General features: G+C 60.5%; 11 protein-coding genes across 11 annotated transcripts; 9 read left to right on the plus strand and 2 right to left on the minus strand.

Annotated features, from left to right (window-relative positions):
• Window positions 1–404: 404 nt before the first annotated feature.
• Window positions 405–3,362, plus strand: BXZ73DRAFT_103985 (uncharacterized protein; the record flags this gene model as incomplete). The annotated part of the gene is made up of 12 exons (XM_048015770.1): window positions 405–1,044; window positions 1,293–1,856; window positions 1,931–2,041; window positions 2,098–2,199; window positions 2,259–2,431; window positions 2,545–2,634; window positions 2,693–2,721; window positions 2,784–2,844; window positions 2,904–2,953; window positions 3,013–3,130; window positions 3,193–3,200; window positions 3,272–3,362. 12 exons carry the CDS (start codon window positions 405–407, stop codon window positions 3,360–3,362), a joined length of 2,037 nt encoding a protein of 678 aa, XP_047875250.1.
• A 1,846-nt stretch (window positions 3,363–5,208) lies between these two features.
• BXZ73DRAFT_103986 (uncharacterized protein) lies at window positions 5,209–7,530 on the plus strand (the record flags this gene model as incomplete). Its single annotated transcript, XM_048015771.1, has 19 exons — window positions 5,209–5,333; window positions 5,548–5,626; window positions 5,677–5,690; window positions 5,756–5,797; window positions 5,852–5,924; window positions 5,981–5,998; window positions 6,056–6,107; window positions 6,164–6,198; window positions 6,255–6,279; window positions 6,356–6,367; window positions 6,438–6,453; window positions 6,518–6,557; window positions 6,624–6,724; window positions 6,780–6,826; window positions 6,891–6,903; window positions 6,972–6,999; window positions 7,059–7,141; window positions 7,205–7,322; window positions 7,387–7,530. The coding sequence occupies 19 exons, from the start codon at window positions 5,209–5,211 to the stop codon at window positions 7,528–7,530; spliced, it is 1,065 nt and encodes a 354-aa protein (XP_047875251.1).
• Window positions 7,531–8,448: 918 nt separating this feature from the next.
• Window positions 8,449–9,321, plus strand: BXZ73DRAFT_79597 (uncharacterized protein; the record flags this gene model as incomplete). The annotated part of the gene is given in 4 exon segments (XM_048023130.1): window positions 8,449–8,554; window positions 8,574–8,749; window positions 8,769–8,900; window positions 9,046–9,321. The coding sequence occupies 4 exon segments, from the start codon at window positions 8,449–8,451 to the stop codon at window positions 9,319–9,321; spliced, it is 690 nt and encodes a 229-aa protein (XP_047875252.1).
• Window positions 9,322–10,866: 1,545 nt separating this feature from the next.
• BXZ73DRAFT_8573 (uncharacterized protein) lies at window positions 10,867–11,229 on the minus strand (the record flags this gene model as incomplete). Its single annotated transcript, XM_048024032.1, has 1 exon — window positions 10,867–11,229. A coding segment is annotated over one exon (363 nt), but the record flags the coding sequence as incomplete, so codon positions are not given.
• A 968-nt stretch (window positions 11,230–12,197) lies between these two features.
• On the plus strand, window positions 12,198–13,463 carry BXZ73DRAFT_51055 (RCC1/BLIP-II; the record flags this gene model as incomplete). The annotated part of the gene is made up of 1 exon (XM_048020549.1): window positions 12,198–13,463. The coding sequence occupies one exon, from the start codon at window positions 12,198–12,200 to the stop codon at window positions 13,461–13,463; it is 1,266 nt and encodes a 421-aa protein (XP_047875254.1).
• A 416-nt stretch (window positions 13,464–13,879) lies between these two features.
• BXZ73DRAFT_51103 (ATP dependent DNA ligase) lies at window positions 13,880–16,537 on the plus strand (the record flags this gene model as incomplete). Its single annotated transcript, XM_048020558.1, has 1 exon — window positions 13,880–16,537. One exon carries the CDS (start codon window positions 13,880–13,882, stop codon window positions 16,535–16,537), a length of 2,658 nt encoding a protein of 885 aa, XP_047875255.1.
• A 713-nt stretch (window positions 16,538–17,250) lies between these two features.
• BXZ73DRAFT_51057 (uncharacterized protein) lies at window positions 17,251–18,641 on the plus strand (the record flags this gene model as incomplete). The annotated part of the gene is made up of 7 exons (XM_048020550.1): window positions 17,251–17,514; window positions 17,566–17,695; window positions 17,748–17,856; window positions 17,907–18,055; window positions 18,114–18,182; window positions 18,244–18,406; window positions 18,461–18,641. The coding sequence occupies 7 exons, from the start codon at window positions 17,251–17,253 to the stop codon at window positions 18,639–18,641; spliced, it is 1,065 nt and encodes a 354-aa protein (XP_047875256.1).
• Window positions 18,642–19,113: 472 nt separating this feature from the next.
• On the plus strand, window positions 19,114–20,207 carry BXZ73DRAFT_103991 (RNA-binding domain-containing protein; the record flags this gene model as incomplete). The annotated part of the gene is made up of 6 exons (XM_048015772.1): window positions 19,114–19,467; window positions 19,544–19,640; window positions 19,690–19,752; window positions 19,803–19,944; window positions 19,998–20,136; window positions 20,187–20,207. The coding sequence occupies 6 exons, from the start codon at window positions 19,114–19,116 to the stop codon at window positions 20,205–20,207; spliced, it is 816 nt and encodes a 271-aa protein (XP_047875257.1).
• A 129-nt stretch (window positions 20,208–20,336) lies between these two features.
• Window positions 20,337–22,438, minus strand: BXZ73DRAFT_51094 (uncharacterized protein; the record flags this gene model as incomplete). Its single annotated transcript, XM_048020557.1, has 8 exons — window positions 20,337–20,653; window positions 20,716–21,296; window positions 21,353–21,478; window positions 21,532–21,584; window positions 21,641–21,734; window positions 21,787–21,824; window positions 21,887–22,066; window positions 22,121–22,438. 8 exons carry the CDS (start codon window positions 22,436–22,438, stop codon window positions 20,337–20,339), a joined length of 1,707 nt encoding a protein of 568 aa, XP_047875258.1.
• Window positions 22,439–22,718: 280 nt separating this feature from the next.
• Window positions 22,719–23,474, plus strand: BXZ73DRAFT_51136 (uncharacterized protein; the record flags this gene model as incomplete). The annotated part of the gene is made up of 4 exons (XM_048020566.1): window positions 22,719–22,745; window positions 22,807–22,974; window positions 23,033–23,098; window positions 23,157–23,474. 4 exons carry the CDS (start codon window positions 22,719–22,721, stop codon window positions 23,472–23,474), a joined length of 579 nt encoding a protein of 192 aa, XP_047875259.1.
• Window positions 23,475–23,905: 431 nt separating this feature from the next.
• Window positions 23,906–24,680, plus strand: BXZ73DRAFT_51033 (uncharacterized protein; the record flags this gene model as incomplete). The annotated part of the gene is made up of 2 exons (XM_048020545.1): window positions 23,906–23,978; window positions 24,052–24,680. The coding sequence occupies 2 exons, from the start codon at window positions 23,906–23,908 to the stop codon at window positions 24,678–24,680; spliced, it is 702 nt and encodes a 233-aa protein (XP_047875260.1).
• Window positions 24,681–24,822: the final 142 nt, after the last annotated feature.

Genomic DNA, 24,822 nt, shown 5'->3' on the forward strand with positions numbered 1-24,822 from the left:
CTGTACATGGGCATAGAAAGCGAATCTTCGTTCCAATGCGAAGGGCCGTCGTAAGTATATGTCCTCGCGCGTACATTGCGCGGTGCGCTCGTTCGAGTCGCGCGGATCCAAGACTGCTGCTCTCGGTCGCATGGCACGGTCCGGAAGATGCCATATATGGAACAGGTGCTATGGAATCGCCGGGGCGGTTACGGGGCGGGCGGTTGTGTGAGTTATTTCAGGCGAGGGCACAGGCCTTTTTCAATTTGAACGCACTGGTGCAGAAGACGTGCGAACCCAGCTGTCATCTGCTGTCAGATCCAGAGCAGGCCTCCAACCTCGCCCCGCTCGCCCCTCCTCTCCTCTCCTTTCGCCTCGTCGTCCATGCGCTGATTCTCTGCACTTGCCCCATTCACCTCCGCGCCATGCCTCGCGAAAACAGCTTCAGCGACTCCGAGGGCCGCTCCCTCACCCCCGACCCCGAGGAAGGCATACTCTCCTCCCCGACCTGGAACGGGCCCTCCGCCGCCCGCCATGTCCCTGCACCCCGCACGAACAACGTCGGCGGCATCACCCCCGCCCAAGCCCTCGCCGCCCGCCACCGCACCGCGTCCACCGCCCCCAGCCCCATACACGCCCCACACATCGTCCCCATGCCCGTGCTCTCGCCCACGCCTTCCCGCCCAGCCGCACCGTCGCAGCCCGTCCCCGCCCCGAAGGAGCGCTTCCGCGCGGTCGTCCAGCGGGTGATGGCCGTCCGGCGCGCGTCCGCGCTCTTCGCGCACGGGGGCAGGGCGCAGCGCGCGGCGGCGGGTGCGGAGCCCGGCGCGGACCCGCGGCGCGCGAGCGCGTTCGCGGCGTACGGGCACGTGCACGCGCGGTGCGTCGTCGAGGTGTGCGACTACTCGACCGTGCGGACGAGCGTGGGGCGGATGGGGAACGACGCGTTCGTGCGGTACCTCGCGGACCCGGGCGCGTGCGCGCGCGAGCCGTGGGTGAAGGTGCGGTGGATCAATGTGGGGGGTGTTAGCTGGGACGTCATGAGCGCGTTGGCGTTGAAGTATGGTGAGTCGCTCTTTACCTTCGTCTGCGTCGTTTGGAGGCAGTGTGGTGGGGGTTGGAGGGGCCCCGGAGGCACGTCGATTGGCGGGTCGCGGGTCGCGGGAGCCGCAACCTACGCTCCCTCCGCGTACGCCGTCCCATCCGTTCATCCTCCGCGTCAACGGTCCCCTCCGCGCACCCCGCGCCCCGCCCGATCCATACTGCACGACCATGACCGCTCACCGCTGACCACACCGCCCGTCCGCCCGCAGACCTCCACCCGCTCGCGCTCGAGGACGTCCTGCACCAGCGCGGGCACCCACGCTCGAAGGCGGACTACTACCCGCGCCACCTCTTCCTCCGCGTCCTCTGCCACACCCTCGGCCTCGACTCCGATGACGCTTCCTCTTCCTCTGACGTCTCCGACGCGGAGTACATGGCTGGCGCGTCCGAGGGTCTCCCGCGTTCGGCGTCGCCCGAGCCGCTCGACGCGGACGCGGACGTCGACGAGCGCACCGTGTACGGGAGCGTGGGCCCCGGGAAGCTCCGAGGGACTATGAACTCGGGCCTTCGCCAGCGCGGCGCGGGGAAGGGGAAGGGGAAAGCGAAGGCGTGCGTGCAGGTGGACGTCGAGGCCGCGCCGGGGGCGTTCGGCCTGCGGTTCAACAACGAGGCGGGGGACGGCGGGGACGACGAGAGCCAGGCAAAGCGGCGGCGGAACGCGAGGAACCGGGAGCTGGTGAGGGAGCTCACGCGCGGGGAGCGCGTGAATGTGCGGATCCGGCCGATCTGCATCTTTCTGATGAGGGACGGCACTGTGATTTCGATCAACAGGGGTGAGTTCAGTTCAGTTCATGGTTGAGAGAGGGGAGAGGGAGGGGACGTGAGACTGACTGGGGAGAGGGTGCAGACAACAACTTGGACCTGACCGCGCCGATTTCTGAGCGGCTTCGGCAGAAGGACACGGGCCTCCGGGCGACGGCGGACCCGTCGCTCCTCGTTCAGTCTTTGTTGGATCTGGGTAGGTGTGCCATGGTGGGGACTCCGGGATCTGGACTCACTATATGCGCTCTATAGTTGTTGACCAGGCCCTGGAGGTCGTCGAGGAGTATCAGGGGAAGATGTTGAAGATCGAGCAAGCTGTGCTGCTCAAGCCGAGCATGAAGACAGTTCGCAGACGTTGGTCCCTGATCTCCAGAACCATGATCTGGATCACGAACTCACGCGACGTCTGGCAGTTCACATCCTGCAAGGCGACCTCGTTCTGCATAAGCGCACCCTAGAGCCCATCAAGACCGTCATCTATGGCCTCCGCAGGTACGACGTCGACCGCGCCATGGCGTTGCGAGATACGATAGAGGATAAGAGGAAAGAGGAGGGCTACATGAGCCACAAGGCTAAGATATACCTCGTACGTCGCACATCCCCTCCCTCAACTTACTCCGAGCTGATCGGGCCGGGTTTGCATGGGTGCTTTCTTGTGCTCCGGGCACTTTCCGCGCGGATTGGCTTTGGGTCACACAGGCGGACGTGCATGATCATATGGAGTACATTCTCTCCAGCTTGGACATGATCGCGGACGTGACATCGAACCTGATGGATTACACTTTCAACGTGAGCGTTTCCACGTCTGCGTGCGACATCGTTCGCTCACATGTTTTCTGCTGTGCAGATGGCATCGTATGAGATGAACGAGGTCATGTGCGTCGCCACAGGTGCCTAAGGTTGCCGGAGGGCGGGAAAGCTGACGGTTCGACCCACAGGCGACGCCTCACGCTCATAACCATCATCTGCCTGCCTCTCACCCTGCTCACCGGGTACTTCGTACGTCTCCCCCCCTCGTCCGCCCATTATGCTGCATGCTGAGACGCGGACCGACGCAGGGCATGAACTTCTATACGATGTTCTCCGTGACTCACCACAGCGATATCTTGTACGCCCCCTTTGCGTCCTGTCCGCCACGTTCTAGCTAACCGTGCGGTTTCTCCGTAGCTTCTGGGAGGTCGCAATCCCACTCATGCTCACCATCATGCCCATGTTCTTCCTGAGCGACTTGCGGCGCCTGAAGCACTACCTCGAGAAGCGTACTCAGCGCCATGCGATCAAAAAGGTGAGCGGGAGCGTCGTCGGTTGCAGAGCGAACGAGCGAGCTAAGGCTGAAACTTCGGTCAGGCTTACCGGTAGATGTCTCTCATTTCTTCCTTGAGCGGTCTTGGCTTCTCGTGGCCCCTCCCACAAGCTGTCCTCCTAGTCAGACCCCGCGGCACTCTCACGGCTCCATCCTCATGCTAGTCCCCGTCCTCTTCCACTCCTCACGCCACAACCCCTACACCAGCATCTAATTTAACTTACACGCCGTCTGACTATCCCGCTTTGGCCCAGTGTTTTGCCACCCTCTCGTCATGCATTACGTCTGGACTCCTCTCTACCCACTTCCCACGTCGACCTCCGCATACGCGCCCCTCACTCTGGATGCTGGACTCTGCTTGTAACGCATAGGAGTCTGAACTGACTTGGTACTTGCTTGGTGCCGAGCCAATTGAATGCCCTCCCGCGACTCTGGCGGGTTGTGACTCCGGAGCGGTGCGGGCGCCTCGTTCCCCCGCGCGCAGCCCGCGCGTGCTCAGCGCTCAATACTCAATGCTCGATGTTCGATATTCCGGGGGCCCGGTGGGGCAACAGCCGACTCGGTCGTGATGGGGGTTTCGGACGCAAAAGTTTAGCGGGCGTGCTCAGAAACCCTCTCAACTTTGAGGGTCATCCGGAATCGTGACTTGGGGTCGGGTCACCTGATGTCGTCGCGATAGTAGTTAACGCGCATCAACTCTCTCTCTCTCTCTTCTCTCCCCCCTCCGAAATCGATGTTGGTTCTCTCCCTTCTTCCCTCTGCGCCACGCAAGCGCACCCCTTCCCCATATATGCGGTAAGCATAATAACGGGCTGAGTACAAATCCCGCGCGATGTGACCCTCCGTCACGAACCCCAAACGGTCCTCCCCCGGCCACAGCCTAACGGCTGGATCCAAGACCAGGGCGCATGCACCTGTTTCCATACACCCTCGCAGCTCTGTCTTGGCTCTCTGATGCACGGACTCCGGCTTCTTTTATCTGCGATCAGCGGTCCTCAACTTACCTCAAGGCCTCACCAGGCGTGCCCGGTGAGTGCTTCGAGACGGGGCGCGGATCACCACCCCCACTGACTAGTATGGCGCAAATGTTCATCATCCAGAACTTTACTCAACGCCGTGAAATTAAGAGTCGAAGAGAGCTCTGATTTCAGACACCAAACACGCCCACGTGAACGTTCTGTCCATCGGAATCGAACATTTACCTTGCAAAGCGAGTGCCTGGTACTCACCGACGCCGCGGCAACGATAGCGGCATTCCTCACGAATATCCAGACTCCAGTTCCACTTTACGTTGCCCTTAAAGTGCTGCAAGCTACCACAGGCTACCGCATCACGGTAAAAATGTCCACAACCATTGTTGGAGTCGGCAACGCTTACAACTTCCCGACATTGCTTCTTTGATTTTGACGACAGGCCAGTCCTCTCCGACAGGACTCCATCCCAACGGCTAGCGAATTTCTGGACAATATCCAACCATCAGAGGCGTACACGTGATGTGTCGCCTTCCCTAATGCGTATCGCCCGCATGGTCATCCAGCCCGGGCCTGCACACTTCGGCCTGTCCATCGGCAGCTCCGAACCGGCACGGATGGGACTCAAGTGCTCATGCTGCCCTCCACGGCAGCCTGCAACGCTTCGCCCGCGTCATGGCACACGCACGGTTCCCCGTCTCGTCTAGGTACCACTACTTCCCGGATGAAGATCTATCATCTCACCTCCAGCTAGCGAATTTTAGACAAGATCTAACCATCAGAGACGCACACAATGTGAGCGCTTGGCTGCCGCTGGTCTCCTCGCCCGATCCATCGCTCCCCGCCAACCTTCACCAAACCCTTTGGCCGGCGGATGTGCGGTATATCTAGCGACCAGCTGCTCGCCCGTGCACGATCTTCGAAGATCTCTCCCCCTTCCTCTTCCCTGTCCTCTCCACTCTTCCTCCTCCCTCCTCCCGCACTCTCGCACGCGCCGCCCCTCGCGCGCCACCCTCGCGCGCCACCCTCGCGCTCCCCCCCCCCCCCCCCGTCTTCCGCGCGATCGACGCCCCGCCCAAGCCCGCGACAATGTCCGCCAACTCGACAGCCGCCGACCCCGCCGCCGCTGCCGCCGCCGTGCTCGCGGCGCTCTCCTCTATCAGGCTCGACAACACCCTCGGCGCGCAGCTCGTTGGTGTCCTCTTTAGCGTTCTGTACGTTGCGCCGTCTCCTCGCGCGCGCCATGCCTATGTCGTGCCGCCGCCGCCCCCGCGTCCCCATGTCCTGGGCCCGATCGGCAGTCGGTAGCGCGCGACGCGACGGCCGCAAAGGTCGCGCTCGCTCGAGCGGCAGGGCCCACGGGACGCTCAGGGCGGCGTGTGGTAAGACTCACACCCACCACGACGTGCTGACACCTCGCCCCGGCAGGCTGAACGGGATGCTCATCAGCCAGACGTTCCAGTACTACCGGGCTTTCCCCAAGGACAAGCCCCTCCTCAAGGCATGGGTGGGTGCGACGCACGTGGATCGAGTGGGCACTGACAGACGTCCCTCTAGGTTGCCATAGTGGTGTGCGTGCATCCCCGGTCAGACGCCAATGGAATGCGATGCGGCGCTGACACCCGGCTCGCGACAGAGTTTTGGAGACGTTTACGACGGCGTTGATCTGTCACACTGCGTGAGTCCCGATTCGAACCGTTAGTGTGCTTGTGGCTGACCTCGCGCGCGCTAGGTACTTTTACCTGATAACCAAGTACTGGGATCCGACGTATTTCTTTATCGGACCCCCCGTGTGGTCGATTAACGTGAGTTCTCGTCACGCCTGGACTCAGCCCTTGCTCATGGCGCTCTGTTGTCGCAGTTGCTGCCTCCTCCCGCTGTAAGCGTCGCATCATCCTGGCGTGCATGGCGTTTGTGCTGAACTGTGGATTTACAGACCGTCGCAGCCCTTTTGTCCCAGAGCTTCTTCGCCCGTCGAGTCTGGTTCAGTGCGTGCACCCAGCCCCATCTAATTGCAGAACTGATCACCGGTGCCACGGCGTAGTCGCACCGAAGTTCCGACCCATTGTAGTGATAGCAGTCAGTGGCATACATATTCTGCGTCCATACACCTGCTCACCCTCTTTTTCCAAAAGATCATTTTGATCGCAGGCAACGTCGGTGAGAATATTCCGCGTGGCTTGTGCATCTTCACATGCCAATGCTGAACTGGGTGTGTTCTTATCTCGCTGTCTAGGCTGCTATAGCGGTGAGATTCGACTCCTTTTACACACATCTCATAATCCGGAAGCTGATCTGTGCGTCTTCGTCCCGATCAGCCATGTCTGTGATGATGTCAGTAGTTCTTCATGCCTCGTGATATTCCAGCTTTCTCACCACTAGGGCGGATGCGCCGCAGGTTCCGGGCGTCCACCATATCAGCATGGCTTCAGTTCTCGGTTCGTATCTTGCACCCCGAATCATAAAAAGATATTCTTTCTGACGCCCATTGTCTCTTATGACAGTGGCTCGCTACTGTTGGATCGTCTATCCAGATGGGTGGAGACTTGATGATCACGTCGACCCTCATCTATGTCCTCAACACCAGCCGCACTGGGGTGAACAAGTGCGTATGCAATATTCCAGGAAATGCACATCCTACTTACACGATGGGGCCACAGCACCAACACCATGCTCGACACGCTCATCACTTACGCGATCAGCTCCGGTACGTGCCATGTCCTCCTCTTTTTATTTATTGCCGTGTCCTGATTCTAGATCGACGAATACAGGTTTGACGACTTGGTGAATCACAATTTCTCCTGCACTCACCGGCATCTCTGCTAACGACCCCCGCCCTCCACTTCACGCAGCGTCGTGCACATCCTAAACGTCGCCTTCGTACGCGCCCGTCCCATCGCACTATCCAAAGCCGATCTGACGTCTTTCGCCCGTGCTAGTCGATCAAATACCCGGACAACTTCATCTACGCCGCGCTCTCCCTAGTGCTCACCAAGCTGTACGCCACCAGCTTCCTCGTCGCGTACGTCCCTCCCCACGCTCCGGCCGCTCACCCTCGGCTGATCTCCCACTCGCTCGCGCGCAGGCTGAACACCCGCAAGTCCCTCGGGATCATGAGCGCCGGCACGTCCGAGCCGTCGCCCTACCACGGCTTCAGCGGCGCGTCCGTCCGCATGAACCACCCGCCGCCGTCGAACGTGCACGTGCGTTCCGACCGTCTTCCCGCTCTCCGCCCCGCGCGCTGATACTGACAGCGCACCACCGCAGGTCTCGACTGGGGGGTACACGAAGCCGTACAGCCAGAACATGTCCGGCGGCCCGATCGAGCTCAAGGTCGTGACCGAGGTCGTCAACGACGTCTCGGACGAGTACGGCCGCCGCAGGGGCAAGGCCACGCAGTACAGCGTGTGAGGCACCCCCGCGTCCGTCCGTCCGTCCGTCCGTATGTCCGCGCAGGCCGCCACGCGTAGAGCGTCTCGGCAGAACCACACACGCTGAATGGCGCTTCGTGAGCCGGACTGGATTGTCTAGCCGTGAATGCAATTTAGGACCTTTGAGCGGGGGTACGCGACGAGGGCGATCTCTGGCGCGGAGCCAGTGTCGATGGGCCGCCTCCGCCGCGCGGATGCTTCAGCCGGGCCTTGTTGTTGGTACACGCTGACTAAAGGTCAGCGTAGACAGGTTATAACAGCTGATTCAGGCAGTGTAGTCCCGACTGCTGTCGTGTTCCGTTGTATGACCCAACTATGACTCCCTATGCCTCTGGTTTCTTCTCGATCGTACGTAGAAAACCCCAGACGAGATTCGGAGCGGCTATATTGTATTAGTAGTGCTTCCCTACGCTCTTGTATATATATCCCGCGCATATATCCCGCGCATCGAGCAGTGAGATCTCAAACTCGACTGAGCGCCGCAATACACGCGCCGCGCGCCGCACAGATGCTCCCCGCACGCTTCCCGACGCTCGTCGTGTACCGTCTACGAGTGTGTTTAGAGGAGGAGCTGTGGCAAGCAAGACGACTTTCAAATCACGAAACGCGCGCGAGATAGAACGGACACGATCTCCAAAGCGCTCGTTGATCACGATATGAACTGTTTTCGTCATCGATATAACACATGATCATGGTTCGTCTAGTAGAGAAAATGTAATCAACTATTGTCTTGAGCTGAAATCTGGCGATCATTTTTCAATCGACCCGACAATTATTAGATCTGTGAATGTGCAAATGATCGTGGGTACACTGAGTGCAGAACGTGAGATGACCAGCAAACGACCATCTGACGATCGGCTGCTGATCAAGCCCCAGTGGCCGGGAAATACCAGATACCATGACGCGCGTCGAAGGCTCTTCAGGGTGCTTCAAGCCTTCAAAGCTTCAAGACTGCAGCGTCCTCTTCTCTGTGCATAACATCTTCGCTCTTCTGCTCCAACGTGGTACATGAAATTTTTACAGGAAGTGCTACTACAAGAACCATGCTCACGCGCGGATTCATCTACGAGATGCAGAAGAGGTTTCAACGAGCGGAGGTTGATCGAGACAAAGAAGAACTGACGCGCAGAGGAAATTGGCAGAACAGGGCGAGAGAACATGCGCGAACGAATACAGGGTGTGGTTACGAGAGACAGAGGGTGTAGAACGTGGTGGCAGGGAAGGGCCCAGCCAGCGCTCGACCACGGCGGCGACGAACTCGTCAACGTGCTCCTGCTGGCGCTGCGGCGCCTGCGTGAGCGCAGCGGACTTCTGCAGCGGTTTGTGCAGCCAGCCCTTGAGTGTACTCGCGTACGTGAGCTCATCACAGAGCACCTCAAGCGGCGCGAGGACCGCCAGCTTCTGGCTCGCGTGCTACGGCCGCGCGAGCGACAGCATGCGCGGCACCTGCGGTCCATGTTCGCGCCGTGGGGGCTGCCAATAATGATGATCGCAGGCTTGCACTTCCCGCACGCGTGGGGCGGATCGCTGGGCGGCGCGGCTGGCGCGTGCGCGTGCGCGGGGACGTGTAAACCCGGGCCCTGCGGTGATTTCTGTGAGCTGGGGTCACAGCGAGACGAGAGCACACGGGGGACTCGACGTAGCGGAACTGTGGGCCATACTGCGCCGCAACCTCGTGCTCCCTGACACTCGCGGAGGAATTGGCAGTGGCAGCGACCGCGATTGGGGGCTGCGATTAACCACCATCTCGCGTATTGTTGCGGATATGTGAAAGGCACGGGTGTGGCGAGGGAGGGTGTCGGACATGGGAAACCACGCACTATTTAAAACACCGAGTTCAAGATTAGATGGGGATGGCGAGCCGCGAGCGGTGGGAAGACGCACCAATCACTCCTAGCCTCCTTTTCAAACTGGCCCAGGACTTTTTCAAGCTGTAGGCGCATAAGTGCCGGTGATGGTGAGGCCACCCAAGGGCATATGCACGCAAGACTGCATCTCCAAAAACGCAAGACTCACCGGCCAATCACCCTCTTCTGTGTATGCAGCTCGTCTGCGGGGTCCACATGCCGCTTTCCGTGTAACGCACACGATCTGGCGCACCCGCCTCAGCTTCGGATGTAGCATATACACGGTGCAGAGGGCGAGAGTGCGAGTCGGAGAAGAGACGTCTTCAGAACAACTAGCGCCTGCCCCCGCGCGACGCGGCGGACGCGCGTGTGCGCTTCGACGGCCCCTCTTTCTCGTTCCTCTCATGTCAATGCCTGCTTATCCGTTCGTTCTATACGCCAATAGCTTCGCTTCTTATACCCGTCCCCAACGAAATGCCTCTGGGGGAGTCTCAACCTTAAATCCGCCACTGTACAGTACCTCAGCCTCACGATACTCTCCGCCGCGGAGAGTGCTCTCCTCACCTTTGAATTGATTTCTCTCCATCCCCATTCTCCCTCTACCACCACCATGGCCAGCACCTCGCGCAAGGAGCCTCAATCTGCACAGCGCACCACTGATGTGCCTGCGCGCCCAAACGGACTCATCGGAGTCATACCAACGGCAGCACTCCTCCTAGCTTGTTGGTTTCTTCGAGTACGCCCGTCATTCTTTATCTGGCGTCTTCTCCCTCTTCCCCCCTTCCTATCGCGTCCATCCAACTACGTCCGCGCACACGCTATGTGAAGATGCGCACAACTCAGACGACCCGGACTTCCAGCTCCCAGCGCCGCCACCCCCCATATCCTCAAAGTCACTATCGCGGATGTCCTTCACCACGCTGCGGTTCAACTGGCTACTGTGCCCACCGGTCCGCATCAACGTCTTCATTGTTGCCTCGTCCTCGTGAGCGCCGCCTGTCGCGGCTCACCCAAGATCCGCGCTCGCGCTCTGCCACTCCGCACTCCCAGCCAACGGTGTTCTCTTTCGTACTATTTACCCCTTGTTTCATCCTCTTGCCGCCGCATCTCCCCGTCTTTACCCTCGCTCAAGCCACCCTTCCGCCGCTGACGACTTTGAACCTTTAGTGCGACCCATTGCCCTGCACATCACCGAGCTGTCGTCGAGTACGACAGAGACCTGGACTGAGTATGGTGAGTCGTCCTTTATCTTTCACATTCCGAATCACTGCGCAACTTCGTTCAGCGTTGTTGCTACCACCAAAAAAGGCAACACAATGCCGTGGCACCGCAATGTCTTGCCAGTATGTGCTGGTGTGCTCATGCAATCTGTCCGCCTGTGAGCTGACGAATGCCGACAGGGAGATCTTCTCGCCTATTGCGGAGGCATGCGACTCCTGCTTCTGACCCAGACTTCGCCATCATGATGGTGGCATGAGATTGTATGAGTCACTATTTGTCTCCCTTCGGAGACGTGTCGTGACCGAATGGCTCACCAACATGCTCTTCCCCCGCCCGTTCAGCTCGAAAACCGATTCCGACATGTTGGAGCACCAGCCGACGAGCACGCCCCTGCCCATATGCACCCTCCAGCTCCCGAGCAATGCCGTCTTCAGCGGCCCGATCAGTCCGCTGTGAGAGGCCACAAGGACGTGGACCGGCTTCTCCTCGCCCTCATCGCTCTGCGCGGCTGGCTTCCACGAGCGCAGCGCCGCCGCGCGCACGAAGAACTCTGCCATCGGCTCGAGATTCGTGGAGGTGTCGCCGCGCTCCGAGATGAACTCGCCCTGCCACTGGTCGCCCGGCCCTGAACTACCGGCGGTGCGCATGGCATTGTTCGAAGCCGTCGCCATCTGGAGCGGGTGCGGCCCACCGGGGTAACCCGTTGATCGCATTTGGACAACACCCCTGTTATTGTTGCAATCTGTCGCCCGCTCGCTCGCTCGCATCCATATTGTGCCTACGTACCATACTACTGCACAGACCTGAATAAAACTGGATTTTGCGCATATATGGGCGTTTGTGTTCGACCGGCAACAGCAAAACATTCGGGCAATCTGGATCCGTCCTTTCAGGTCATTGCACCGCCAGGAAATGATCGTTTTGAAGTGCGCTCACGGTCATGTCATCCTTGTGCCATGAACTGGCCAGATCATATTGTACCTCAGCAGTGATCACTGCGCACCCCATCTCAGATCATCTGTACGCCGAATGACGCTCAGGCCAGATAGCCACTCTCAGAGAACATGTTCATCGCCGAACATGGTGTCCCCAGCAGCTGATCAGCGCCGTTCATCTCGGCCCGAGTGAACGACCGGCACCGTTCTATCTCTCAGATACAAATGATGAGCATGGATCAAGCTACACCTAGGTGGTGACCATGCTCTGAACTGTGCGAAGCCCAGACATGATAACCGTCCGTCATTCATCCCCTTACGAATGTTCGTCGCTGCTCATCACCCCCGTCTGGGATGGTCGGCCCCGTTCTACCATGACAATTTCTGTCATAAATTGACACTGTCCGATCAACAATGAAAGCCATGATCTCCGTAGACTGCACCTGACCTGTCGCGACCATCTGTAGTTCTTGTCCGCGCGCGTTTCGTGATGGCCTTGAAGCCAATTCAAGTCAGTTCAAGCGGTCGTCTCGGAACATTCGCGGGCCGCCTACCCGCGCATGATGTTCCATGCTTCGATCAACCCTGCACACGTACGGCCGTTGCCACCGACGTCCATCTTGCGCTCATGCCCCCACCATCTCATGCCCTCGCTCTTCCTGTATTCTGCTGGCTCTAATGCGCGCGGCCAGCTTGCGACAGGCGACCAAGGGGATGCCCACCACTTCACACCTTGCCGGTTCTCCGACGTGACTACCTCTGGCCGCCTTCCCGATGGTGCAGTGGGGCTAAGACAGGTCGCGTGCGGCGCAAACCACACTCTTGCCCTCCTAGAGATGCAAGACGGCGTTCTGGAGCTTTGGGGGTGCGGGGACGGGAGACGCGGCCAGCTAGGCCCTTCCATCGACTCCAATCTCGCGAACACGACGTTCCGCCCGCTGGACCTGCTCGTTGGAGGAGACACGGAAGGATACACGGTGCGCCTCATCGCTGCTGGCTGGGAGACGTCCTACGTCGTCCTCTCGCACGCACACGCCGACGACGTTGTCCTCTCCATGGGCGCGGACGACCGCGGCGCACTCGGCGTCAGCGGCGCAGACGCGACCTCCTCAACCCCATCCGCGCTCCGGACAAACACCGTCCCCCTCCGACCCCTCCTCTCCGACTTGGGGCACGAAGACGCCATGCTCCAAGTGCTCTCCCTCTCCGCGGGCCCGCACCACGTCATCGCCCACGTCCGCGCGCTGCGCCCCGACGGCTCCGCGTTCGCCTTCCTCGCCGGCTGGGGCGCCGCGCGGCACGGCCAGCTAGGCCCGCTCGACGTGCCCGCGCCGTTCCTCGCGCGCCCGACGCTGGTCTCGATGCCAACGACGCACGCGCTCTCGGCTGTCGCACTCGGGCAGGCGCACTCCGCCTTCCTCCGCGAGGACGGCACGCTCGGCGCGATGGGCGCGACGCGCAAGAACCAGTACGCGGGCCTCGCCGGGCGCGAGCACGTCGCCGCCGTCGCCTGCACCTGGCACGGCACCTACGCCCTCTTCCGCAGCGGCGTCGTCGTCGCCGCCGGCAGCGGCGCGCACGGGCAGCTCGGCCGTGGGCGCGAGGGCGTCGAGCGGTCCGCGGGCCCCGCCCCGGTCCAGTTCCCGTTCGCGATGGAGCCGGGGCGGGCGGCACGGATCGCGTGCGGGAGCGAGCACGCTCTGTGCTTGGTCGACCAGGGCGAGCGGGGCGGGATGGAGGTCTGGGGGTGGGGGTGGAACGAGCACGGGAACTTGGGGCTGGGCTCGACGGAGGACGTGCACGAGCCCACGCGGGTGTGGCCCCCGGCGGAGGAAGGGGCGCGGAGGAGGGGCGAGGCGATCAACATTTGGGCGGGGTGCGGGACATCCTGGGTGTTGGTGTTGCGATGAGAGCCTTTGTGGTTTTCATTGTTACGCCGGTGAGTGCCCGTTGTGTATCATTGCCTCGTCACTCATCGTTTTACTCCATTGCAGATAGACATTAGCACTTTGACAAGCTGCGCCGCACGAGTCTACTTGTCGCGAACTCTTGACAATTGCTCGCCAGAGGCATAGCTTCATCAGTAGTACCTCATCTATTTGCATCTCATGAATGAACGCGCGCTCATATCTTGGCTGGATATTCATCTCGGAATCGAGTTCACGAACGGACGACACCCTTGGCAGCCCGATGGCTGTGCCACGTTGACTCACCGTGCCTGTGGTCTTCCCGATCAGGATCTCTCACGGACCCGAAGTCACCGAGGTCGCTTATAGGAGCTTGAGCAACACCTCCGTCAACATCAGCTCATTCCCCACCCTTTCCCATGTCGCTAATCTTTCAACGCGGGTTTCTCGCCCTCGCAGGCCCTCAGATCGATGCACTCGCCCAGAAGGCCATCGCAGACTTCGAACACACGACCTACGCTGAACATGGCAGTGCTCTCCACGATGCGCAATTCTCTAGCTTTCACATCACAGTTTGCACCAAAGACGAGCTTCGCGATGGCTCCGTCAAGGCAGCACTCCCCTCCCTTGACTCCGTCGACACGCAGCATCTCTACGTCGTCGGGCTGGCCGGTAACCCCAAGCTCGGAGTGTTTTACTTGGTCGTCATCTGGGCCCCGGGACAGAGTCTGCGGAAACGGGTTGGACTCAAACCGAAGCAGTTCCACATCACGCTCTCAAAGCACGACGACCACACCCTCAACAAGGGCTTCGACGCCGTCCTCCCTCGGAACTACTGCTCAAGCCTCTCATGGATGAATACAGACTTTCTTGATCATCTAGCGTTCACGCTGCACGCAGAGGGCAACTTCACTCGCGCACGTGAGATCGCCAGCAAACTGATCAACGTCGATCCTCAATCGGAGTGTGGCTTCCTACGACTCGCCGATGCTGCGGTCAAGGAGGGCCAGTTCAAGCTCGCCATGCTCGGCTACGCATGCGCCTACGACCGGTGCTCGGGTCCGAAGGCTCCCGAGTACTGCCTCGAGAAGCTTGAGGACTGCGCGCAATACACGGAGTGGGGCTGCCTTGTCATGGACGACGAGCGCGGGCAGATTCAGCGCGACACGCCGCGCGAGCTCCTTGCTCCTTGGTCGCAACGTGTCCGCAACGCGGTCACCTCGAGGGGATCCTTGAACGCTTCGTCGCTCTGCGTCCCCTCGCGCGAGCATATGCTCGTGCCCCACCCTTCCAGGCCGTTTCCAGAGCTCTTCCGCCTACCCCGGTTCTTCAGGTGGCTCATCCCATTCCACATCGCGCTCATGTCAACACCTCGGGGCGGAGACGACATCGAGGTCCTGGCGGCAGCTCATCTGGCCATTCGCCACGTCGTCACCCTGACCGACGAGATGCCTCTGGACCGGAGTTGGTTCGCACGACGTAACATTCAGAACACGTTCCTCCCCGTGCCCGACTACCGGCCTCCCACAATCGAGCAGATGGATCTTATACTTCGTCTTCTGGAAGACCGCAAAAACACTCCCATCCTCATTCACTGTGCTGGCGGAAAGGGCCGCGCCGGTACCGTCGCCGCCTGTTACCTCGTCGCCTACGGCTTCGCCCTCCCCGACTCCTCCCGCACGGAACCCGCCATGACTGCCAAACAAGCCATCGCCGCTCTCCGCGCCATGCGGCCAGGAAGTCTAGAAAGCGAAGTCCAGGAAGACTTTGTCACAAAGTACTGCAGCGCCATCTGGAAGCGCCACGCCATCCTCCCCGACCTCGTCCCCGAGCCCCCACCTTGCCCCCTGGAGATCGAAGGCATCCTCCCGCCCGACGCCGACCTCTTCGTCCTCGTCGGCCTCCCTGGCTCAGGCAAGTCCACGTTCGTCCGCGCCCTCCTCGCGCGCGACCCCCGCGGCTGGACGCACATCTCGCAGGACGAGTCCGGGAGCCGCGCCGCGTGCGAGCGCGCGATCGGGCACGCCGCCCACGGCCGCGTCCTCCTCGACCTCTGCAACGTCGCGCGGGCGCGGCGCGCGGACTGGCTCGCGCTCGCGGGGTCGTGGGCGCGCGCGCCCGTGTGCGTGTTCTTCGACTACCCCCGCGCGCTGTGCGAGTCGCGCGCGCAGAACCGCGCGGGCCACCCGACGCTCCCGCCTGGGGGCCGCGTGCGCGCCGCGCTCGCGCAGATGCACGGGCAGCTTGAGCGCCCGCAGACCGCGGAGGGGTTCGCGGCGGTGTGCGTCGTGCGCTCGTTCGCGGCGGCGGACGCGCTCGTCGCGCGGCTGTCCCCGCCCGTCGGGCTCTTCAAGTTCCCGCGCACGCCGCACCTGCTCGACCTCGGCGCCGCGACGAGCGACGACGTCGTCGTCGCGCGGCTGCCAGCACCCTCCGTCGACGTCAGCGGGGCCCCGGACACGCGCGTCGTCGTCACGGAGAAGGTCGACGGCGCGAACATGGGCTTCTCGCTCTCCGCGGACCGCGCGTCCGTCGTCGTCCAGAACCGCTCGCACTTCGTCAACCCTGCGTCGCACGCGCAGTTCCGCGCGCTCGGGGCGTGGCTCGCGCGGCACGACGCGGCGTTGCGGCGCGTGCTCGGGCGGGACGCGCTCTTCGCGCAGCGCTTTGTGCTGTTCGGGGAGTGGCTCGCGGCGACGCACTCGATCGCGTACTCGCGGCTCCCGGGGCTGTTCGTGGCCTTCGACCTGTACGACCGCAGCGCGGACCGGTGGGCAGACCGACGGACGTTGGAGGGGCTGTTGGCGGGGACCGGCATCCCGCTTGTTCCGCTCGTGCACGAGGGGAGGATGCTGGAGGAGGAGGAGCTGCGGCGGGCGGTCGAGCGGCCGTCGCTGTTCTACGACGGACCGGTGGAGGGGGTGTATGTGAAGGTGGAGAGGGATGGGTGGGTCGTCTCAAGAGGCAAGGTGGTGCGCGCGGACTTCATCGCGGGCAACGAGCATTGGTCGAAGGGCCCGCTTCAGCTTAACACTTTGTGCATCGAGGACAGCGAATGGTTTTGTTTACAAAACTAGTGCATTGTGTATACAAAGATGACACTTCCTGCAATACCACGATACTCTACTTTCGAACATCATGTCTCCATAGGGCTCCGCCTCAAGGGCAATAGACGTGGATCCAAAAAACACTAGTGCAGACGAACCACTGCACGGTTAAGAAGGCGGTTCAGATCTCCCTGTCGCAACTTGGTACACTAGCGGGAACGAGGATGAGAGTGTGCCGGTGTGCGCATATTTGGGAAGAAGCAAGTGTGGAGAGGGCGTACCGGTTGGTTGGTGTTCGGGGTGCTGTCGGAGAGCGTTGTTGACCGTTTCGACCCACCGCAGCGAGGAGGGCGTCGTGGAAGAGGCTGATACCTGTGGGTAGAAGCGCATACACAAGGAGTATGTTCGAGCAGAGATCCTGGGAAGGATTCCGGAAGCCAGGTCGAGGGAAGAGGAGGGAGGAGGTAACGAGCTGTGTAGCGATGCCTACCCATCGGCCGGCCCGACGGGTCCGTCAAGCGGGTTTCACGAAATGTGCACCTTCCTTCGTCACCATTTGGTCTCATCAAACATATACCTCTGCTCCATGTTTCTGGACCCACGTACTCCCCACATATTTCCCGCCCGTAGTAAGGCAAGGTCTTAGTCCGTACGATTATCAGTCACGGGTTCGAAGGCGGAAATCCTGTTGGCCGCGGGACGCGAGATACTTGCCAAGCCTCCTACACCAAGACCAGCACAAGATGCAGGTCTTCTGGGATGACGACGCTCTCCTCCATGATCCACCCCACGAGATCCTTTCTGGACGACTTGTGCCCTACCTCGAAAGCCCCGACCGCCTTCACAACATCCGTGCGGCTCTCGAGGCCGGCAGGGACTTCACGATAACCCCAGCAGACGGAGAATGGCCTGACATTCTGGATCGCATACGTGCTGTCCACTCAGAAGACTATACCGAGTACCTTGCAACGATCCACGAGGAGTGGACAGCTGTTGGTGGTGACAAAGTGAGTCCCCTCAGTTCACGAAATGGTGCATATATCGACCTGCGACCGAAGACTGCAGTGTTCCCAGAGACGTTTCTGCATCGGGGTATGCAAAATTTCAAAATCAAGTCTCCGAAGACTCTCTCGCCTCTCGCCAAGCCCGGGCTCTACACCTTTGATCTCAGCTGCCCTATTACCGCTAGTGAGTCCCATCTGTTCGTTGACGCGCTTCGTGTCTTATAGACGGCTTGGAGATACGTACAAGGCTGCACTGGCGTCCGTCAAAGTGGTGTTGAGTGCAGCACGCGCACTCGCACAGCTTCGTGCGGCTTCTTCGCCAGTGAAGGGCGTTTTCGCGCTAGGGTATGCACTGCGCTTGCTTCTCATCCATCGTGTTGACACTTGACCCACAGACGACCGCCCGGCCATCATGCACAAGACGCCCTATGCGGCGGATATTGTTTCTTGAACAACGCAGCCATCGCCACCAAGTACCTTCTTGATTCTCATGGCGTTCGCAACGTGGCCATCTTGGACATAGACTATCATCATGGGAATGGGAGTGAGTACTCCGTAGTCTGCCGTACATGCGGCACTGGAAGTGAACGTGAACCGTTTAGCCCAGCAGATCTTCTACGCGGAGCCGAGAGTCCTGTACGTCTCGTTGCATGCCGAGGGCGATTATCCTTGTGTGTAGATACCCCACGCTAATTCTACAGGATCTGTGTGGCTGATATGTACTTCATACAGACTTGACTGGGTCCTCAGACGAGACCGGTGAAGGAGCTGGACTAGGATTCAACTACAACTATCCGCTGCCACAAGGGACGTCGGATGACGGGTACTGCGCAGTACTTGAGACCGCGGCAGAGACGATACGGAAACACGACGCGATCGACTGCGTCGTCGTCAGGTGAGCCCTCTATATTTCGGATGCAGGTGGTCTTACTAAGCTCGTGACGGCTAGCCTGGGCGTAGACACTTATGCAGAAGACCCAATCTGTGAATTCGCGCTCTCCAAGCAGTGTTATCCGCGGATGGGCAAGATTATCGGCGCACTCGAACAGCCGACGCTGTTCGTTATGGAAGGGTGTGTCCGTCCAATATGCATGGCTACCTACGGAGAGCTCACCGTCGTTTGGCGATGATTAGGGGATACCATCTGGAGTCGCTCGGAGAGAATGTCCGGAGCGTGCTGCGTGGCTTCATGTCTGTCGCGGAGCAGGCGTGAACATTGGATTTTCTGTGCCTCCGGCTGTTGAAGTCGAGAGAGCGCGTTACCACTCGTTCGTTGTTTGTTTACCTGTATTCCGTTGTACTTGAATGTGCCCGCGCCCTAGCGGCTCCTCAGGCCTCAGTTCTCGACTACGGGACTGATAGATGTATTCAATGGAGGCGAGCTTCGGCCGTCCCCTCCCGAAGACTGTATTCCAGTGCGCTCGATTAGACGAAGGAGGGGCTCCTGCAAGATTCGAGATGTGGTCTTCTTGCTTATTACATAAGATATCTGGCGACATGCATTAGGCGCCCGTTTCCGCGCTGTCCTCCTGCGTGCCGCGGCGTGCTTGCGCTCGACCCTCGACCCGCCTCCTCATCGACACCCTCCCTCCGCCGCCTACGATGGCCGACATCGCTGCGCATCCCATGGCCGTAGACTCAACAGGCATTCCCCCGGTCATCGCCCCCGCCCCCGTCGCCGCCCCTCCCGACCTCGCCGCTCTCGCGCCCGCCGCGCCCGCCGAGGAGACGGCGACGGAGACGCTGTACATCCAGAACCTGAACGAGAAGATCAAGCTGCCGGTGCTCAAGGCGTCGCTCCGCGGGCTCTTCAAGAGCTACGGGGAGGTGCTCGACGTCGTCGCGCACTCGAACCTGCGCATGCGCGGGCAGGCCTTCGTGTCGTTCGAGAGCCCGGAGATCGCGAAGAAGGCGCTGAAGGAGGTCAGGGGGTTCCCGCTGTACTCGCGGCCGATGGTGAGTGCTCCGCTCGGGGTTTGATCTTGGCTGGGGAGGGGGGAGAAAGGAGAGCGGAGGCTGATGCCCTCCGCAGCAAATATCGTTCGCGAAGACACGATCGGACGCGGTGGTGCAGAAGCTGGACGAGGACGGGCTGGAGGCACACAAGGCGAGGAGATTGGAGCACAAGAGTGAGTCCGTGGCCCGGTCGTGCGTCCGGGTGTTGCTCACCCTACGCAGAGACGACACGCTACACCAACCCCATCAAGAGGAAATACCGCCAGAAGCGTCTCGCGGCAGACGGTGCGTCCCGTCTCCCTCCTTGTGTCCGTCGCGCTGACCCATGTATCCAGCCGATGGGGCTGGGGCTGTTCCCACCGCGAAGCGGCCAAACGTCCAGATGCCGGACGAGTACCTGCCGCCGAACAAAATTCTGTTCTTGCAGAACCTGCCCGAGACGGTCACCAAGGACCAGCTCATGGGCCTCTTCTCGCAGTACGTGTTCTCTGCGACCGTCTACGCGTCCTCCGACCCACCCCGCCTTCCAGGTACCCCAACCTCCACGAAGTCCGTCTCATCCCGACGAAGAAGGATATTGCCTTCGTCGAGTATCTGGACGAGGGCAGCGCGACGGTGGCGAAGGACGCGTTGCACAATTACAAGCTCGATGGCGAGAACAAGATCAAAGTGCGTGTCCTCCGGTCCTCTTTCAAACGTTTGCTCATCCGTGGTTGCAGATTACTTTCGCAAGGAAGTAAGCTCTGTGCGGCCGCTGCTATGCTATACTGTATCCCCTTGTATTGTTGTTTATGCGGGCAAATGTATACTAGTGTGTCGTGGAATGAGGTCTCTCTATATCAACGAGCACGTCTACTAAATGTTCAGCTTCAGCGCTGAGGATTGTACAAAAAGTCCGGGTATTCTGCGATCCATTGTGTTTCCGCGATCCTATCCCTCACTTCCTCCACGTCCCAGTCTACTCCCGCGCTGCCTTCCATAAGGGCTTGCTGCGCCACGGCCACGGCTACCTCAGTGTTCACCGTACGAGCATCGGCGAAATCGGGAAGCAGGGCATTATCTGGGTCCTTCAGCGCAGGAGAGAGCGACGCCAGACGCTGTGCGCCAGCGATGATCATCTTGTCCGAGAGCTTACGGGCCTGCGTGATCATCGCTCCGAACCCGAGACCGGGGTAGATGAGGGCATCTGCGAGTAGATGGCCGTAAGCCGGTGGATTCCCACTGAGCGCACCCAGCGAAGACACGTACTGTTGCACTCCGCGATCTCGTATGTCTTCCCATTCGGCATCTTGCACGGCGGGAAAGGGCTGCCCGTCGCCATCAACGCCTTCCCGTCCGTCCACGCGTTCGCGTCCTCCGGCCGTACCTCGACGAGCCGCGTCGGGTTCGAGAGCGGGAAGATGATCGGGCGCTCCGTGCCCTTGGCCATCTCCCGCACGACCGTCTCGTTGAACGCGCCCGCGTGCGTCGAGCAGCCGATGAGCACTGTCGGGCGCACGGCCTTGACGACGTCGAGCAGCCCGACCTCCTTGCCCGTATACCCCGCCCACTCGCCGGAGGGACGGGAGAACTCACGCACGTCGGGGCGGACGTGCGACGGCGGCAGGTTGTCGGTGACGAGCCCGTGCCGGTCGAGGAGATAGAATCGTTGGTTGGCGTCTTGCCGCAAGAGCCCGTCCGCAGCGATGATGCCGTCGCGGATTTGGCGGGTTATGCCCAGGCCGGCGGTGCCAGCGCCGTAGACGACGATCCGTTGGTCTGCGAGCGTGCTCTTCGTCACACCGACGGCGGACATGAGGGCCGCGAGGGTCACGGCGCCGGTCCCTTGACTGTCCGGAGGAACGAGGATAAGGGCGGGAAGCGAGTGGGATGGAAAATGACGTACACGTCGTCATTGAACACCGTGTGTTGGCTTCGGTAGGTATCAAGAAGACGCTGCGCATTGCTGACGCCGAAATCCTCGAGATGCAATAGGCTGTGAGGGTAGTGCTTGCGAACGAGTTGGACGAATCTGCGTCATTGTATGCGTCAGACTCGTGACTGACATTTCGAACGAAGCCTTACCTGTCTACAAATCTGTCGTAGGCTTTCCCCCGTACACGGTTCTTCGGCCAGCCCTAAGTAACGCATCGTTAGAAGCTTGCGAGCAAGGAGATCACGAGACCGGGCTTACCACGTAGAGGGGGTCATGAAGCAAGCTATTGTTGTCCGTCCCGACGTCCAATACTACTGGGAGAGTTTTTGAGGGGTCTATCCCTCCCAGAAGCCTGAATATGACGCATAAGCCACGCGCAGTAAGAAACAACAAGAGCTACACACGTATAGATCGCTGATTTTGCAGTCGCAATGCCGATGCCCTGAACACGGCGGCGAGTTGTATGAGTAAGATATATGCGCCTGCGAAACGCAATGTGCGCACCCCTACGCCCTGGTCGCCAATGCCGAGGATGGCTTCCGAGTCTGTGACGACGACGAGTTGGATATCGCGCCCTTTCGTCGCCGCAAGAAAGTCCTCTTCCATCTTGTCGAACTCTGGGAACGAGAGGTAGAGACCTTCGCTCCGGCGGAAGAGTTCGGAGTAGTTCGCAATGGCATCTCCCTAAACAGCCATTCTTGAACACTCTACGCGGCGGAGCGATAGAAGGATGCTTACTTGTGTAGGGGTGTAGATGATAGGGATCAATTCCTTCAGATGTCTGCTCAGAAGGCCGTAGTAGAGAACCCAGTTCTGGTCCTTGAGACTCTGCAGAAAGGTGTTTTTGCGCAGCGGTTCGGCGCGAGTGTTGAGTTGGTCATAGGCCCGTCTACACTGCTCCTCGAGGGTATTGATTCGATATGGAAGTAGTCCGGTGAGTCCAAAGGCCCTGCGTTCCGACGCTGTAAACGCGGTGCCCTTGTTGAATCGGGGGTGGGTGAGAATGGCCTCGCCACGGAGAGCGACACGGAGAACGCGGTTTGTAGCTGTTGCCATCGAGGACGAGATGATAAGCAGGCTGCATGGCGCAGAAGACGGTATTTATGGCCGAGTCCATGCGGCGAAAGGGAGGAGATGATTTGGAGATGACATCCGAAGCCAGCCTTCGCGTGCAGCACCATTGGGCAGCATTTGGCGCGAGGCTCGCAGGCGCGGCCGGTCTCGAGGGGGCCGCCATCGCCGGTCACAGCGCCCGCAGCTGTACACCGCTCCAAGGAATGCATCGTCGCTCCATACATCCTCTCTTCTCTACCATCATCACTACCTGAACAAAACTATGGGCCGCTGGACGCAGTATGACGAGGTGCGTTTGCCGTAGGACCAGTTGCCTGAGCACTGCGTCTAACCGTCAACGTTCTGTCCAGGACTCGTACCGCCTCCCCGCGGGCATGAAGCGCGTTGGTTACGACTCTGACACCGGGAAGTACTATTTCCGTGGGCTCGATGGGTCGCTCTGGGAGGGTCCGGAAGGCGCAGAGTTTGGCGAGATGAGGCGCGGTGAGTGCATGGTCTTGACACATACACACCAGCGCGTTCTGAGCGAAGTGGCTGGACGCAGTCCAGGAGGGTGGCCCGACCCCGGACGAGGAGCCCGAAGACGAGGAGGCCGATGTGGGCGTCCGTTCGGACGGGTACGCTCCCCTCGCGATGGACTCGGTGCGTTATGCAACATCTTCGCTCGAATGTCTGCTTATATGCGGTCGATCTGCTGCAGAACGGCTCCCTGCCGTCTGGGCAGAAGGGTCGTGCCAACAGCGCCTACCGCACTATCTTGCCTTTCTTCCTCATCATCGCCGTCGTTCTTCTCCTCGTCATCCGTCTCGTTGGTTCCGGCAAGTCCATTGCTACCGTAGACTGTCCCACCAACACCCAGGTCTACAAGATCTCCCGCGGAAATACGTGCTGGAACTTAGCCGACGCGTGGGGCATCACAGTTGACGATGTCCTTCGTGTCAACGAAGGCCTCAACTGTGATAAGCTTCTGCCAGGCCAGGCCATCTGCCTTCCCGAGCGCAAGAAAACGCAGACTTAGCGGGCCCGAGTTATGGACTTTACGCCGGATGTCTCGCCGGCTGTATCATTCTCCCCACTGTATACTAGTACACATCCGCGGACAGTGCTATCTCACATAGTCGGAATTCACTCCTTTCTCGCTGTGTCTCTACCATTCCGCGTGGCCTCTGCATTCGTCAGGTTCTGCGCATGCAAGCGCGCAGCAGCTTCATGCAATTGTCGGCGGTAAGCCTAACACGTTATCTGTCCCGTATTAATATAGAATACGCCTGACGGAACCGCCGGGCCGGTCGATTAGTTGGACGCTCGCGATCGCTGCGGTGACATAATCCTTTACCTCCTTCCTCCTCTTCCCTCCGAGTCCTGGCTTCCAGACTCCTTCCCGGAATCTCTGCTCGAACACACTCCTTGTATCTGTACTTCTACCCACAGGTATCAGCGTCCTCCACGATGCCCTCCTCGCCGCGGTGGGTCGAAGCGGTCAACAACGCTCTCCGACAGCACCCCGAACACCAACCAACCGGTACGCCCCTTTCCACACTTGCTTCTTCCCAAATATGCGCATGCCTGCACACTCTCATCCCCGTTCCCGCTAGTGTACCAAGTCGCGACAGTCGACGCCTCCGGCCACCCACGCGTCCGCACCCAAGTCCACCGCGCTTTCCACCACCCACCCGACCGCCCCGACCTCCCACTGCTCGTCACCTCGACCGACGCGCGCACGCACAAAGTCACGCAGCTCCACGCCTCCGCGCGCGTCGAGCTCTGCTGGTGGTTCCCCGGCACGCAAGACCAGTTCCGTATCACCGGCTTTGCGCACGTCCGCCCCGCGCCCTCGCCCTCGGCGCCCGCGGAGCCGACGCCGATCCCCGCGGGCGCGACCGCGCTCGAGATGCTGCGCGACGGCGGCTTCGACTGGGACGCGAAGCGGCGGGAGGCGTTCCTCGCGATGAGCCCGGGCATGCGCGCGAGCTGGTGCGCGCCGGACGCGCCGGGGTCGCCGTTGGGGAGCTACGAGGAGCAGAAGGGGTGGCCGCGGAGGGTACCGGCTGAGCCGGAGACCGAGGAGGACAGGAAGAATTGGGAAATGTCCCTGGGGAACTTTGCGCTGATGCTGGTCGAGCCGGTTGAGGTGGACTGGGTCGAGCTGGGCGTGAAGCCGAACCGGCGGACGGCGTTCAAGAGGGAGGGCGAGGGTTGGGTGGAGCAGTTGGTTGTTCCGTGAGCGTGAGTGGTCTCTTTGGCGTGGAAAGGAAGTCGAAGCAGCGTGTACTACTTGTTGTACTACAGTCATGACAAAGCAATCTTGCATAGAGCGGTGATATCTATGACCTCTTTGAGAACGAGTCTGGCCCTCGGGGTAAGTG

The sequence above is a fragment of the Epithele typhae genome (assembly GCF_022376455.1).
Source record: "Epithele typhae strain CBS 203.58 chromosome Unknown BXZ73scaffold_46, whole genome shotgun sequence".
NCBI lineage: Eukaryota > Fungi > Basidiomycota > Agaricomycetes > Polyporales > Epitheliaceae > Epithele > Epithele typhae.